This window comes from Cupressus sempervirens, chromosome 6, assembly GCF_028749045.1.
Source record: "Cupressus sempervirens isolate cs-2001-9-10 chromosome 6, ASM2874904v1, whole genome shotgun sequence".
In the NCBI taxonomy this organism is placed as follows: domain Eukaryota; kingdom Viridiplantae; phylum Streptophyta; class Pinopsida; order Cupressales; family Cupressaceae; genus Cupressus; species Cupressus sempervirens.
In genome coordinates, this window is record NC_143123.1 from 217,168,814 (window position 1) to 217,185,152 (window position 16,339).

At 35.3% G+C, this 16,339-nt stretch overlaps 1 protein-coding gene across 1 annotated transcript in view; it reads left to right on the top strand.

Annotated features, from left to right (window-relative positions):
• Nucleotides 1-12,574, top strand: part of LOC149552043 (uncharacterized) — a 53,300-nt gene extending 40,726 nt beyond the window's left edge. The window contains exon 4 of the mRNA XM_089787517.1: nucleotides 11,878-12,574. Within this exon, the coding sequence (XP_089643643.1) occupies nucleotides 11,878-12,163 (286 nt within the window). The 3' untranslated portion in view covers nucleotides 12,164-12,574. The remainder of the gene's footprint in view (nucleotides 1-11,877) is intronic.
• Nucleotides 12,575-16,339: the final 3,765 nt, after the last annotated feature.

A 16,339-nucleotide genomic window follows, 5' to 3' on the forward strand; every position in this document is an offset into this window, starting at 1 on the left:
GCATGAAATTATGTTTTTCAATTTTTGCCAAAAAATTTCGGTATGGTCTTCTACGGGGATATTACAGTGGTATTAGAACATATTATCTTGCTAGCTTGAAGGATAAACATTGAAGAAATTATTTTAGAATTGAATTCAGAGGTAAATTCTATTGTCAGATTTAATAGTGTCTTGGTGGAGAGTTTATGTTTTGAATTTGGAAAAAAGCCCTACTAAAGTTTAGTGCCATCCATTTAATTCATTCAAATATATTGTTGGGCCTTTATAATCTTTGTGACAATAATATTATTTGTGGAGATTTGAATATTTTGCTTGTCATGGTGGTAGAAGCATTTTTTTGAGCTTTATGGCTTGTATTTTTTTGAATAATGGCTGCATTAGGCAGGCTTGCATAGCCATTCTATTCTTGGAATGAAAGTGAAACAACTCATACAGGGCACAACTTTGATATTGCAATTGAAATCTAATATTTCATTTTTATCAACTCTTAGACATTTATAGTTTATATGGTTGAGAGACGACAGAAGGGGCTCATGTCACATATTCATGTATCAAACATTAGTAACCAACACTCGTGATTATCGTGAATATTATAATATCTATCTGCTAGCCAAATATTTGCAGATAATCTTATTATTTGGCTGTGAATAAGGATTGAAGAAATAATTGGGAATATTTAATTGATGCTAATGTTGATTGGAAAAACATTGACGTAAAGTATTGATTTTTTGAATGGTTAATGGGTGAGTTACTTAATATAGGCTGGTGAAATTAAGGCTGAACGGCCATTTATTTATTGAAAGATTTTTTATTTCAAACCATGGGCCCTCCAACTCCTAATGTGGTGATTGTTAATAATGAAAATTACATCTGGTCATTATTTGAAGCTCCTATTATAGTTTGGAATATATTTTATATAGTGTGAAGGATAATATTAATTCCAGTGTATGCGGCTAATTTCTTGGCTAATATTAATTCCCTATTCATGATATTATCTAGAGTAGACAAGGCAGATTGGAGGCTTCTTAACTGGACTTTGCAGCACGCAATGCTCTTTTTGGTTCAGTAGAAGTTTATTAAACATCCGCATGAAGATATTAGGCTTACAGTTGCTTTATGTTTGAGAGTTTACATGGATAACAGTTCCTGTAGCAGCCTATAATGATGATGTACATGAGAAAGGTTCTACAATTGATTGTGAAGAGCTTATAGAGGTTACATGATGACAAGGCCCTACCTTTGTTAAAACTTAAGATGGCTAAGATCTTAGAAATCATGACAAGGGTCAGATCATTTGCCATTATGATTGACCTTGAGTGTAATGATTTGCTTCTTCAGATATTTTAATGTTTCTTGACTGAAATCAAGAAGCATCATCTAGACAATATGAGCACTTGCATGCACACAATTATGTCTTTAATTCTAGATGAAAATGATGATACTGCAAGCAATTGCAATCACATTTGTTGGCCATTTGGAGGAAGGAACATGTATCACGTGTTGCATAAAATTGATTGATTGAGCATAAAATTGAAAAGTTCAAGGAGCAGGACTAAAAATGAATTAATCTCAATGGGTTTACAGGTTGCAGAATCACCAAAGAAAATCAAGAACCAAATAAGAAGGGAGCAGATTTGTTCCACAAGTTAGGACATTGGGACAACAAATCGTGTTTGTGGTGATTGTAATAAAGATAAGGCAGCCAAATAAATTCAGACCAGTAATGAAGAAGATAAGAGTCTCATAGCTTTGTCCCAACAAAATAACACAAATGCTAGTAATGAGATGAACTCATCGATTGTTATAGGTTAGCGATATACAGATCTCTACATTGGTGCCTTGGGGGTTGTGATTGACAAACAAATTGTTAGAGATGGTCCTAATCAATATGAGGGGATGTTGGGATCTCAAGATGTTTCCAAAAAGTTTATGAATCTTCACATCATTAAAAGTTGTTTGACATGATGACATTGCAGCGACCTCGTCTTTGTATGCAAATCAATCAAACAAGGAGTTTGAGGTCAGTTGACATTGGTGACATCTTTGAGAGGTATGATGAAAGATCCCTGATATATCTCTTCTGCTAATCTGCTGTAAATTTATATTTTTAAATTTGTTTTCCCTATTTATTAAAATTTTCTTGCAGAGCTAGACAATAGTTGTAGAAGGGTTTGATTGTTTTGTATTTTTGATGATTTTCAGTAAGTAATAACAGAAGTACAATAACATGAACCAGTTTTGAAAATGTATTCCGAATATATTTAAAACAAAGTCGCTTCAAGCAGATTTTCCTGAATATAGGCCTAATAAGTAACCAGATGAAGATTTATAATCATATCCAGATGAATACAACCAAGGACAAAGCCAACGTGAAGGCGTGAATGAGAAATATGGGCCCAGAAAGAAGTTACGGCCAGATTCCAGCTCTTCAAGTGCTGCACATGGGAAAGAATATGGCTGCTAGGCGCGGCCGTACAGTTGCAAAGTGTCCACACGTGGATAAAATGTCCAAACCCTAGCTAAAACTCTGACTCAATACTGCGTTCCCTTGAAGAAACAATACACAATCTCCAAGGTGCTTTTGACTGCTAAGAATCCAAACCACTGTTTTGGGGGCTATGTCGCAAATAGGCAAAGCAAGAGGGTTTAGCGTCCCAAATGCTGAAAGCTCAATCAGAGACCAAAACTCAAATCCAAAATGTAATATGTCAATAATACCTTCGAACTTTGTCTTCATCTTCTTATAACCCACCAAACTTAGCTCAAACCCTAAAAGCGTCTCCACGTGGTGTTGGGTTATGAAATAATATATTTCTCATTTTTAAAGTGGTCAAGTATCTAGAAAATGACCTTTTTCCCAATAGAAAGAAATTCGTTCACTGAAATGCTCTGAGTCAAAAAGAGAAATATTTAGAAAAGTTCAAGACCTTTCCAACGAGAGCTATTACACCAAGGGATAAGCAATCCAAATGAGGCCAAAAACCTCTTATTACTCCAAAATGGCTATAACTTAGCCTTATTAAATTATTAAATGCTAACTTAGGAAATATTAAAAATATAACCTAAATAGCCACAAAATGCCCAACTGACATCACAAACCATAAAATCATCCTGTCACCTGTTTGTGACTGAAGTCGGAAATCAAGGATCCACTAGTAGTCTCATCCCTAAAATCTAGGGATGCTCCTAAAATTTAGGAAACAAGCCCTATCCCTTTGAAATTGAACCCAAAGAGTAATCTCATGGAGACTCAACCCTGGGCAAGATCATACCTCCTAAAAAGTACGAACTGCCTCCTAAAAACAAGGAACATCTCCCAACTGATCAATAACTGCCAGAACATCAAGTCTCCAACACTGAATAACCATAATGGGTCTCTATCCAACCCTGTCAGCCTACAAGACCCCATAATAAGCTGACTCACATGTCTCTGCTAGACTGAGCTAAAAGAGGGGACATGACATACGATGCATCATGTGTTTCTTTATAGCAGCAACTCACTTATGCATTATAGTGATTTAAAGGACCAATCAAAGAAGGAATTTCAGATGATGATGTTTTGGATGGCCAGTTAGATAATGCATCCCAAAATGACAAGGATACTTTAAAGAATCAGTTGAAAGTTATTGATGATATAATTGTTGCAGCTTTAGTACTTCACGATGATACTCAGGGACCATTGAAGATCTCTACAAGAAGGTTTTGATGGGAAAGAGACAAAGTGGTATGGAAGGTGATTCTTATATTGCTGAGTTACAGGTGGTTAAAGTAGCCTTTGAATCTTTGAAATTAGATTATTCATGACTACTCAGAGGCAGGTTTACATTTTAAATGTTGCTGAAATATATGCTGATAAATTGAGGAAAGGGGAGGTTGAGGTTAATAAGCTCACCATGGAGCTTAACGATACTTGAGTGACTTTGGAGAATACACAAAATGCCCTTCAAGAAGCAAACAATCACATTTCAATCATGAATTAGTTTAGGGAACAAGATAATAGAGAAATGTTTGAATTTATAGGTAGGTGATTAAGGAACTTGACAACATACAACAAACTTATGACTTCAAAAGGTGTCTTAGAAAATCAAGTAAGGGAGTTTTGGACCATCTAGATGTTCAATATAAGTTGAGAGTAAAGGATAATATTCAGGTTGTTCACAATTGTTTGTTTGAGGTGAATGTTGATTCGACAATTGATAATCCACTTTGAGATACATGATAAAGTTGTTTTTGACTCCAGAGATGAGAATGAAATTGATTGTAGGATTTTTGACCTAGGTGTAGTTTCTAGCAATGAGTTTTGTTCACAGGATTGGATTAGTGAATCGTTTCCATAGTCTTGCTTCCCAATCTTTGTCAACTTATTCATGGGTTCGAATTTTGCCTTAATTTAAGTTTGAATGGATTCTATGATTCGAAATTGAATAGCCCTTGTTAGAGGATTGATGGTAGTTATGGTTTGATCATCGGAGATGGATTTTCAAACACTGTCTTACTCATGATACCTATGTGCTCAATGACATTTCAGATTGATGATTGTTATATTCAATGTAACACCAATATTGGGATACGTTAGGACGGTGGGGCGTCGGAACGAGTTTTACGGAGAGGGGAAAATAGGCCTCATTTTCGGGACGACGGGGGGATGGCCAGGGGATGGCAAAGGGAGGAAGGGGCAGGGAGGGGTGTTGTATAGTATACATATAGAACTTGAAATGCTTGTTATGAAATGATTATTCAGTAGAACATAGCAAATTAAAAACTTGAACATAGCAAAATTGCAACATGAACTAGAACTATTGAACATTTAACATAGTAAGATTTAAAAATAAAAAATCAAATAGAAATTCAAGTCCCCATTTCAGCGGCAGCATGGTTGCGGAATGGTGGAGGTGGGGTACTTGGGTATGCGAATACTCGGTGCGGGGACGTCTTGGGGATGGGTAGTCTGAGGTTTGGGAGAAGGGTGCGAGTCCCTGTATAACACTGGTTATATTAGCCTTCCTGTGCCATTGGTGTTGACCTCAGTACTTGAGTGGTTTGATTTTTAAATCAGTGGTTTAGGATGGGTAGATATGTTTTATTATGCGCCTATGATGGATGTTATGCATTTCCATTGGAGATCAGTCATGATTGGTGAGTTATTGCGTGTTAACAACTATTTGAGATGCTACTGCTTCCTCATATCCAATAGTCATGACACCGTGATAATTTGGGATCTTGGTATTTGGCATGTTGGGTGCTTTAGTTCAGTGGGATTTTGATGATTGGCTTCACAATTCCATGTATACAATTAATAAGAATAACACATTTTTGAGGTTGATATGAGATCCATGCATTTGGTTCTGAATGTAGGTGCAAATTGCTCGAGGGCAAATAATCTCTAGGAAGGGGGGACAATGACCCCTTTTCTAGCCCATTAATTCTTAAAAGGTGATTAGCCCCCTTTTGCCTTGGTTTGCGAGTGCTAACCAGGACTTTAGAGTGATTTTTAAAGAGATTTGGTCTAGACAACTCCAGTTTCAGGCTTATTAGAGTTGATTCAACATGGTTTCTAGATCCTTACTATTTATAGTATGTCGACAGGATTTAGTATTTTTGGCATCTCAATATTGGACATGGAGCGTCTCATTGAGGCCTTTCCATTGAGTTATCATCAATGGTTTTCAATTTCGATTGGTGGTTTGTTTTAATGCCAGAAGATTAATTAGTTTATTTATTAAAGTGACTATTCAAATTAAGTACATATTAGTGTCACTTTATTATTAAAAGGACATTTTAATTTAAAGTGGGTTGTTAAAAGACTCAGAATGAAAGATGAAGAGACAGGCTGGGGGAAAACAAATAGTCACATGGACATTTATAAAAAAAACTTTCATAGACTATTCAAGACTATTCTCTTGAATAGTCATTATGCTTGGTTATATGATTTGATTACTATTCTCTTGAGAATTTGGAAGCTTCAACTTTCGGTCAGCTTGAGGATGGAAACCATCAATCTTGAAGGTAGTGGACGAAAACTCATTGTTTGTAAGAGATGTCTTACATGCGTCTCACTTGTGCTTAAAATCTTTATTGCTTATTATCCAATCTTACTGTGATTTCTGTAGCTGCGTTTGAAATTGGTTATTTATAAATGAAGATTGAATTGCAATAGTCATTTCTGAAACTATATCTTCATCTGGGTATTTTCGTATTTTTACTGGATAATTTGAAATGCAATGCATGAAATTATTTGTTTAAGCAAAAAATTGGGTATAATATCTTGTGGGGATATTGCAACAATAGAAGGTAAAAAAGTTAGATTCATTAGATTAGAGAAGCATTAGAGAGCTAGGAGTAGAGTAGAGTAGACAAGGGAGAGACTCGATCAAATTGTTGCTATGATGCTTTCAATGTAATAGATGATTCATTGTTGGTTCTTCATGCTGAATTACTTAATTTTTCTTTGAAGTGTTGCATGGTTTCCACAATTTTCACTTGGATTAAATTTCTTTTCATGTTGAGTAGTTTAGTTGAGTGGAAGTGATTGTGGATGTTTACTTGATTGACTTGACAAATCTGGGCCACTAGCTTCTTGCTGACTGTGAGTGTGCCTTGTGAATAAAGGCTATGATTGAAAGCTCTTTTAACTTCAATTAATATTAAATCTTTAGTTTGCATCTATTTGATGGGATTGGAGAGGAGATATTGATTTGAAAACCATTTGAGTGTTCCTTAGAATCTTGCACTAGGTGGGTGGAGCTGCTAATTAAGCTGCATCTAGTAGAGTCCAAGTCATCCTAATTCCTTGCATTCATATTTAGGAGTAGAAATAGCCGAGGTTAGCAAGTTTAAGTTTGAGTTGAAGTGGAAAGTTGGGAAATCAAAACTATATTTACATTGCACATTGTGAAGCCAAACCTTTAGGAGTGCAAGATTAACTTGATATCCATTGAATGAACAGTGCAAGTCCCCAAGTGTTTATCAGCATATTACATTATTTTACTGAGTGAGTATCCACAATTGAAGGAACCTCGAAGTCATTTCATGATCTTACGTTGCAAGCTTAGTGTGAGAGATGACCGTATATTAAGAGAGGATTGAGTCTTTGATGTTTCTCCTTGGAACATTAAGTATTTGATTCTACATATTGCAGTGTAACAAAACTCACATCAACAGTGTTGTCCAGCCACATCATGACTTGGTGAGCTTAGTCCCATCCTTACAGTTTTTTAAAATCATCTATATGACATCCTCTGTCTTTCAATCCTTTAAATAAATTTTCTGGTCACTCTTTTGGTGCTGTCCAGCCACCACAGGACTTGCCGACACTATCTATACAGGTTGATAACATAGTCTATATGACACACTGGTGCTGTTGACAATTGTAGATCACCAACCTTGGCTGTTAGATCTTTTAAAGCCCATATATTATCCTCTACTGTTTTTATAATTTATTTTTGAAAAGGTCTCAAACTGCACGCATATATCTCAGTTTAATACAATGTGTCAATTTCTTAATACAATTTAATTTTATGATTATTGTCAGTGAAAAGGGATGTATATTATATTTTCCGACTATGGTTACTGTTTAGGGAAACATTTATAGTGTCAAGAGTTACATTTTACACCCCACATGAACCTGGCCTTTGGGTTGTATGTGAGTGGAAACGTTGAGAATATAGGCATCCAACATTTTAGTTATTGGTAGATAATTAACTGTTAACAATGATAAGAAAAATATAACTTTTCCGAGGATCTTAGCATCTTTTATACTAGCACATTCTTATACATGTGGAGGTTCAAGAGACTCGATAGAAATTCTACCACAAGGTGAGTGAAAGCATACCTTTTAAATTCATTTCAGCACATGTCAGACCTGTCTTAAGATGGATCCGTGCTAGCGCATGTGTGTATATTGCTATTCTTTTGAATTGTCTTCTGAACTTTCGTAAACTTCTTTCTACATTCTGAAGTTTTAAGCATATCCTTTACTTTGAGCCCTCAGAACTTTTTCACCCTGATAACTACGCATGCATCTCATCATTTCAAGATTATTGAATTGCTAATATAATTAGCTTTGTAGTCTCATTTTCCTTTTCTTTGCTTTTACTTACTAAAATGACAGCCCTAAGTTATTAATCATGCAGAATTACTAGTTGAGAACTTTGTTGAGACTAATTTTCATTTTAGATCATGGGTAAGAAAAGTCCACTTTTTATGGTTATTTGTACTTGTATTGTTTTACATCAGTAGGGTACATAATCTGTGCTAATGATTACAGATATAGTTTTGCTCAAATTCCTTTTTACTTTGGCGCAGTTCATTCTCACAGATAAACTAATACACGACCTGCTTAATATTGAAATTTCTTGCTATTTTAGCGTGTTTAGCATTTTGAGATTTTTCTTATATTAATTAGATTTTTAATTTTTCTTTGGAAAAAATAAATAAATAGGAGATATGGCAAGATGACAAAAATTAAAGGTCCAGCAGGTTCCTTGCAAAGAAACAATGTGCTAATGTGAAATGCGATATGAGATTCTGAAGTATCAATAGGAGTTACATGCCAGTGAAACACAAAGATGTAGACAACGAAATACAAATGAAAACTTAAATCCTTCAGTAGTAGAGATCATCATCATCTGGTACATTTTTCCTTTGGCATGACAGATGAGTCCATAAACATAGTCAGGCTTCCCTATTTCTTCTCATCATAAAAAGAAAATTGCAACAGACTAGATTATTTGCTGAGTTTTTGCAGAGTTTTCAAACTATGCATGCAACCTTCCACCAGGTAAGACTTTTGGAGTTTATGGTTTACCAAATGAACTATCCACAACTACATAACCTGCCTGGATGTAATGATACTGCCTGGCTCTCTTCTGAAGTAATTATTAATTTCTGAATTTGCTTGCTAAAAGTCTTGTGTTTCACTTTTAATAAAAATTAACTTGTTGAATTTTGTCCAAAATTGAATAATAAAGATAACAATTTATTTTAAAATTCAACACTTTGCTGGACTTGATCACAATTATCAAATTTATTCTAATTTCAATTGTCATATAACACAACAATTAAATATATTAAATGAGCACCTTTTTTTATGAATTAAGAACCCAGCTGGAATGAGACGCAGACCTCCATGAATGCGCACTAACTGTTAAGAGTTCACACAACCCTCCCACATGTGCGTGGGCTGTCAGAAAGGGAAAAAAATGCAATCTCTAATCCTAGTCATGCAGCCATTAAAAAGTGACGCAGCTCTTTCAAATCTGATATGCAGCCCAGAATTACTGAATCTTCTCCAAAATAAAAAAAAACGCAGCACCTTGAGTCCTCATCAATTTCCAGAATTATATTGCAGCCTCTGTAATAGCAGCAATTTAATAGTTCTTTTCAAATTTGGTTTACAACAGCACCAAATTTGCATCCATAGAATCAGAATAGTATTTTGAGAATTCAGTTTGCAAAATTCATCATCAATCAGTGATGATTCAAATTGCCAAGAGAGGAATCAGTCCTCAAACCCTAGCCATTTCTCACAGCCAAGAAACTTAATAAATTTTCATCAAATGAATAATGGATATCTTAGAATGAGCTCTCAAGTCCTTTTTTATTCTTTCTTGTGAGAGCTCAAACACAAGTTTTACCAATGTGGGATAAAAAGATATACTTTTCTATTTAATAATTCATTTACTCCAATACTTTAAATTAATACCATGGCTTAGGCTTCCATGAATTAATTAAATAAATGGCCCCTTTCCATGATGACTCAACCCTCAACTTAAGTGAAATTATAAAGTTAAATTATAACTTTATAATAAGCTATTTAATGATTTAATAATAATTTGGCCACCAAAATAATAATAACTCCCAACATACTTATCCTTTCAATATGTTGTCTGAAATAAGAGTCACACCTATTATTTCCCCATGTGACCAAATGCACTTTCCAAAAATAGAAAGGGTCCTTCTTGATCAATATCAGACTTACTATAAATAGTAAACATGGCAAAACTATAGCAAATGAAGTCCGAATGACGCCAAACGAAAGCCAAACCATAGGATACTGAATCCTAAAGTAGATGCCCATTGAAAGAGACCCTCTGTCTGTACTCATTAGCTTACGAGGGTCACATGATAGGCTAATCCCAAGAGCCTGAAAAAATGGGGACATTACAGTGGAAGCATCCTTTATATCTAAACACTACTTTCATAGTCTAGAACCTGTTTTGAAACTCAATCTTCTACCCAGAGACATATTTCATTTGGAAAACCTTTTGATATGTTCAGTTCCACTTGAATCGAAGCAGAAGTCAATTGAATCAACCTAAGGAGTTTCCAATACCTTGGAAACGAGAGTCAACCCGGAACTGAAGTGGGAGCCAAAACTTGCAGAATGGAAAATGTTTCTATCATGGAGTTGGAACCATGGCTTATTTCATCCAAATTGGCAGAGTGTCTGTCATGGGGTTAAAGGCAGGGACCAATGGCTTTACCAGTAATGTCTGTTTGTTCCATAACCGCATACTTTTTTTTCAATATAAAATATCCATCTTAACTTGAACTACAGGAAAGAAGAAAGAACCTTTCAGCACTAGAAATACAGTATACTTTTACCAAGTCCTTAAGTTTAGAGAAGCAGATTTTAGAAATCCAAGTATGCAACTCTGAAAGGCTTGACCATAATGAACTAAACTCACTAAATATAAACATCCACCTTCAATACATCATCAAGAAGCTTTAGAGCAGGATGGATGCCTATGCATGGAATGAATTTCGAGTCTTGTCTAAGACTAGTGCTGCTGCAGGCTGCTTAGAAGAAGACACAGGAGCGTCCAAAGGAGCAAAAAGCGCCCTGCTGCTCCTAGGGCAATCCCACCATGTCAATCTGTACCCAAAGCAAAACACACCTCCCCATCAGTGCCTAACTTGCAGGGAGTAAAGGGCGCTGCAGGTGCAAAAACCTGTAAATAATGGGGTAAGGAGTTTAATAATCAATACACCATCCACAGATGGATGTCAGTCATTTTGTTTGAAAGCATCACCACAAACAGTAGCAACAGCCATATTGGAATTATAAAAACTTGTGCTAATGAAATCTACAGAGTTGGCAGAGGAGGTGGTAATAGCCATTCTTTTCTATTGTTTTAATTCACAGAAGGTTTAAGGCATTAGTGGCCGTCTTGTATAAGTTCTTTCATTTTGACATAAATGGAGAAGATGGCGAGGATGCTTTTTATTTTTGCTATTTAGGAGGTGCGGTTGGAAGCAGTGGAGGCTCCCCTAGAAAGAGAACTTGTGCTAATGGTGGAAAATTGTGCTCTTGAAAGAAAGGTCACAAATTCAAATTTCATAGGGGTAGGCTATGTATGATTTGTTTGTAGCATAGTTAGGTGCCTCCTGCAAGGAGTATGGGTAGTCCCATATTACTGTTACCATATGTAGACATAAAACAGATGGCTGGTATTATGGACTAAAAAAGTTACTTTCCTTTCCTAGCATAGAGGTTTTTAAAGCAGCTTCTTGGATGGGTTCTTTGAGTATGGGGTTGATGAGCTGACTTTTGAGAGTCAAATGTCAGGCTACACAGGAGCTCAGGAAGAATTCGAGTGGAGGAAGTGAAGGGTTCGGAGGAATTTATAGTTTTCTTCTTGTTTTATCATTTTAACATTTATTTAGTACTTTAGTTTGTTGCAATTTTCTTTACATGTTTGAAGTATTTGTTTCTACTCTATTGCTGTTATACACCCTCAACACTTACTACCATAACTGATGTTAAGTAGAAAGTGCTTCCCATCCTTGGTCAGTGTACATCTCTTTTCTGAGCTAGCATTTACTGTTTATTTTTGTGGCTTTGCAATTTGTTGAAAATTTCACTTATTTTGTTAGGATGATGGAGCATGGCTTACTTACTCCAGAAGCAGCAAAAAAGGCATATGAGAGGAAGCAAAAGAAGCAGCTGCAACAAAGAACAGGAACACCAGTAAAATCTTCATCTGCCGCAGAAAAGAAATATTCACCTGTACCAGAAAGAAAATATTCATCCATCTCAGAAAAGAAAAGATCTTTTAATGGTGATTCAAAAGGAAATACAAGTTCTGCGAAGAGAAGTATATCTTATGATGATGATGATGATGATTTTGTTACAAAGCCTGCAAAGAAGAAGGTTTGTTAGAGTTATGCCCACATGGGGAATGGTAAATAAGGCCTCACTGTTCAGGAGGCATTTCTCCCCTTACGCTGGCTTGTTGAAACAGCTGCATTAACATAGGGCTGGAACCTTGATAATTCATGTGAGCACCTCTACTTGGCATGTTGATGCAATTCTTTCTGTAACTAACAGACATAATCTAATGGACCTTGTCTGTTAGACATTGTTGATCTAATTTGATTTGCAAACAACCCTTGCAAATCTCAGCTCTGCATAAGACATTGAACATGTATTCTGGTTTTAATTGTTTGTATGGGATGCAGACTTGAAAACCAGATACTTGATTTAGTTGCAAATAATTAATTGATTGTATCATTATTCAAATTCCTGTATCAAGATGATAAAATGATATAATTTCTTGATTACAAGCCTTAACAGATATAGCACTCCTTGGGCATAAGTTTCAGAGGTTGTTACTTATAAGAACTCTGCAATTAACTAACAGAATAATTTCAGAGTTGAGGCTAGGCATTTAAGGTATATTGCATTATGAATTATTCATCAACTGCAGAAGATACATAATCCATTCCAATATGTTTGTACCTGAATCTTCGCCCTTTTGCCATAGTAGTGAACAAGGGCATGATTCAGAAGGATTTTTTTTCAGCAGTATAGGAATGCAATTGTTTTTGCCAGGATGTTGCTTGTGAAGATATAATGCATTTACCATACTTGTTCAGTGGGTTCTATTATGGCTTATTTACTATTAAATTTTCCAACTTTTGTACCTAATATTTTGGATTTTATTACCCTGGTGGAGTTGTAGTTTGTCAAATAATACTGTTGCAATTCAATTCCATTTCAACATAAGAGGATTCTAAGCCCAATAAGCAACAACCATACCCCAACCTGAACATTTAAAGCTTAAAATACTGGGTTCATTATTTGTTACCAGTATGTGTATTAATGCAAATCACATCACAAAAGAAACTATAGAAGTATAAATATAATGGTTTACTACCCCTTCTTTCCAATATACCATTGTTCTCATATATATATATATATATCGTTAACTTCAAAAGTTCTATACAGTGATTTCATATGTATGATCATGCCTATTTCGTGTTCTTCCAAATGTTACATAGCAATTCATGTATCCAAACCACCTTTATGGAATTGGAGTGTTATTCATGGTTCGGTGGTCAATTCTTTGAAACTTTGACAATTACTTAATGTTGCAACCTTTTGTTCTCGATATTGAAGCTTTATGTTGATGTGGAGTGTCACTCTGTTGATGCTTGTCATTCAGAATTGCTGTCTTGCTTCAACTTACTGATCACATTTATGGCGACGAAGCATATAAAGAATCTTGCTAACATTTCCTCGACCTAATGGTAGAATCCAAACACTTGATAGTAGAGAATATGGAGAAATGTAGTGAGTATGATGCAACATCAACATAGAAATGTAGTCAGTATAATACACAACATTGAAATGGGAATTATGGGGGGTACTCTTGCCCTCAAATAGGTTATTCTATTCAATAGGGAAGAATGCCCTTGAGGTAGAGTTATTATTCTTCAAGAAGGGAATAATTCCAGATGCTTGTTTAGTGAGAGCTCTCATCAAGTAGAATATCTTTTTCATGATAATTTACAATAGCAACCTCAGGTTTTCTAAACAGAACTGTTACATAGGCACTTCACCAACAGAAAATTGCAAAAGCTTGCAATGTACTACTCAAAATTTAAATAAGCAAAATAAGTTTTTAAAAAAATTTTATGGTAGAAAATTTATTGGTGTTATAATCATCTTAATCATTAATTTATGTAGTAGTTTATTTCAGGGAGGTCTATTAATTCTTAAATGGAATGATTAAAAATCAATAGCTCGTATGTAGTTTGAATTTCAATAGACTAATTTATGTTAAATTTGAAGCAAAAATATATATGAATACAACAATGTGAGACAAAAACTCAAATTATAGATAAATTATCCTAGGAAAAAACCTCCACACTGAGGGAAACGATCCAGCCGATAGAAAGATAGACCTTTTTTTCAGTTTTGTAAAATAGTTACAAGAACTCTGCCCTCTATCGATGTCTTCAACATACAACGATCAAATAAAGATTAAACTCGACATGGTATCAATTTTCTGATTGTCACAATACACAATTCTTTAATCACAGGTGTGTTTCAATACATACGAAGTTCTGCCAATATAAAACTAAAACATTAATCGAGAACCCAACAAGATGAATCATATATGCTATTGAAACATTGAAAGACAGAAGAGAGGATAAATTACCTTAAAGAAAATGATCATTGTTGAAGAATGCTTTTCCCAATAAGCCAATGATAATGATAGTGAGCAATGTCCAAATAATATTGAATGATGCAAAATAACTCTTCTGGAGAAGAACCCATAAAACTGGAACATATATTAATCATCGTTGAAGAATCCTTTTCCCATTAGCCAATGATAATGATAATAAGCATGTCCAAATCATATTGAATGTGCAAAACAACTCTTCTGAAGGAAAACCCATAAAACTGCCGCACATAATCCAAAGATACTCTCAATGCAACAAAAGAATTCATCATTGAGCATAGCTGAAGAGAACAGCCATTTCAAGGAAACAAATTACTCCAATAATAAGCTTTATTGAGTCCTTAAAACTTCACCGACGGCCCCAAAAAAAAGCAACATCATATCACAACCAAAACATCAGTACCTGTTGAAGCTGAACATGATAATGTTTGGTCAACACAAGGAAAAACTAAAGCTAGATGAAGACGAGAGAAGTCATGATGGAACATCAATCATGATGCCCATAAAAACAAAACCAAGGAGTGTGAAACTTAGAAGCAACAAATTCAAACAGAAAAATCCACAACACCAACATGAGGAACACTGAATAGAGGACTCACTATGAATGGGAGATCTATCTTGCAGCTACCAAAAATTCAACACTCTTAGTAAGAGAGAAATCTTGAGAATGCCATCTTATAACAAGTGCATATAGCTGCAACCAAAAAGAATATCAACACAAGACTCATCATATATTTTATCAATGAAAGATTGTTATCTCAACTCAACAATATTCACCTTAGCTACTCCTAGAGGGCAAATTTGAAAAACAGAACACAAGTTATGAAGTCACATACATGACTTCCACCATGACTGCTGATAGAGGGTGGATCTACCGTAACCACTCCTAAAAAGTGGAGCAAGCGATTGCACCTCAAACTTTTCTCACAGAGAGCTCATTAACAAGGGACCACCTCAAACTTTTCCCACGAAGAACTCATTAACAAGGGACTGCACCTTGAACTTTTGTCACAAAGAAGAGCTCATTAACAAGGAGTTGCACCTCAATCTTCTCTCACATAGAACTCATTGACAAGAGATTGCACCTTAAACTTCTCTCACATAGACAGAATAACTCATTAATCATATGCAAAGAATCACTAAAGCTGAGATTCTCAACAAGAGCATTATTCTCCACAATACTAAACTTCTCTCAGAAATAACTTCACACTTGGAAGTGGCTTGGGGAGAATGTCCACAATCTCTCCCTTTGTATGAATGTACTTGACTTCAACCACTTCTTGTTGAACCACACCTCTCAAGTAATGATATTTAGTTGCCACATATTTGGTTCTATCATGAAAAACTGAATTAACAGAAAGCTTTACACAACTTTGGTTATCACACATAATAATTATAGGTACCAAAGGCTGCCCAAATGAACCTACAAGAAATTTTCAAATCCACGTAGCTTCTCTTGCAACCACACAAGCTGTAACATTTTATTCTTCAACTGTTCTCTAAGCAACAAAAGATTGTTTCCAGCTGCACTAGGAAATCATGGTTGAACCTAGGTTGGAACAACATCCTGAAGTATTCTTCCTGTCAGACACACACCCTGCCTAATCTGAAATGGAGAACCCCTACAAGCTCAGGTCTACACATAAAGAATGTTTCAAGCCATATTTCATTGAACCACATGTATATTTCAATATTTATTTGGCTGCGACAAGGTGAATCTCCCTTGGTTCACACATGAACTGAGTGAAGTTATTAACTGTATAACATACAACAAGTCTCGTGCTAACAAAATACATCAAATATCTAATTAACTACCAGTACGCAGTAGGATCAACTAAATGTGATGTAGCTGCATCATCATGTAATCT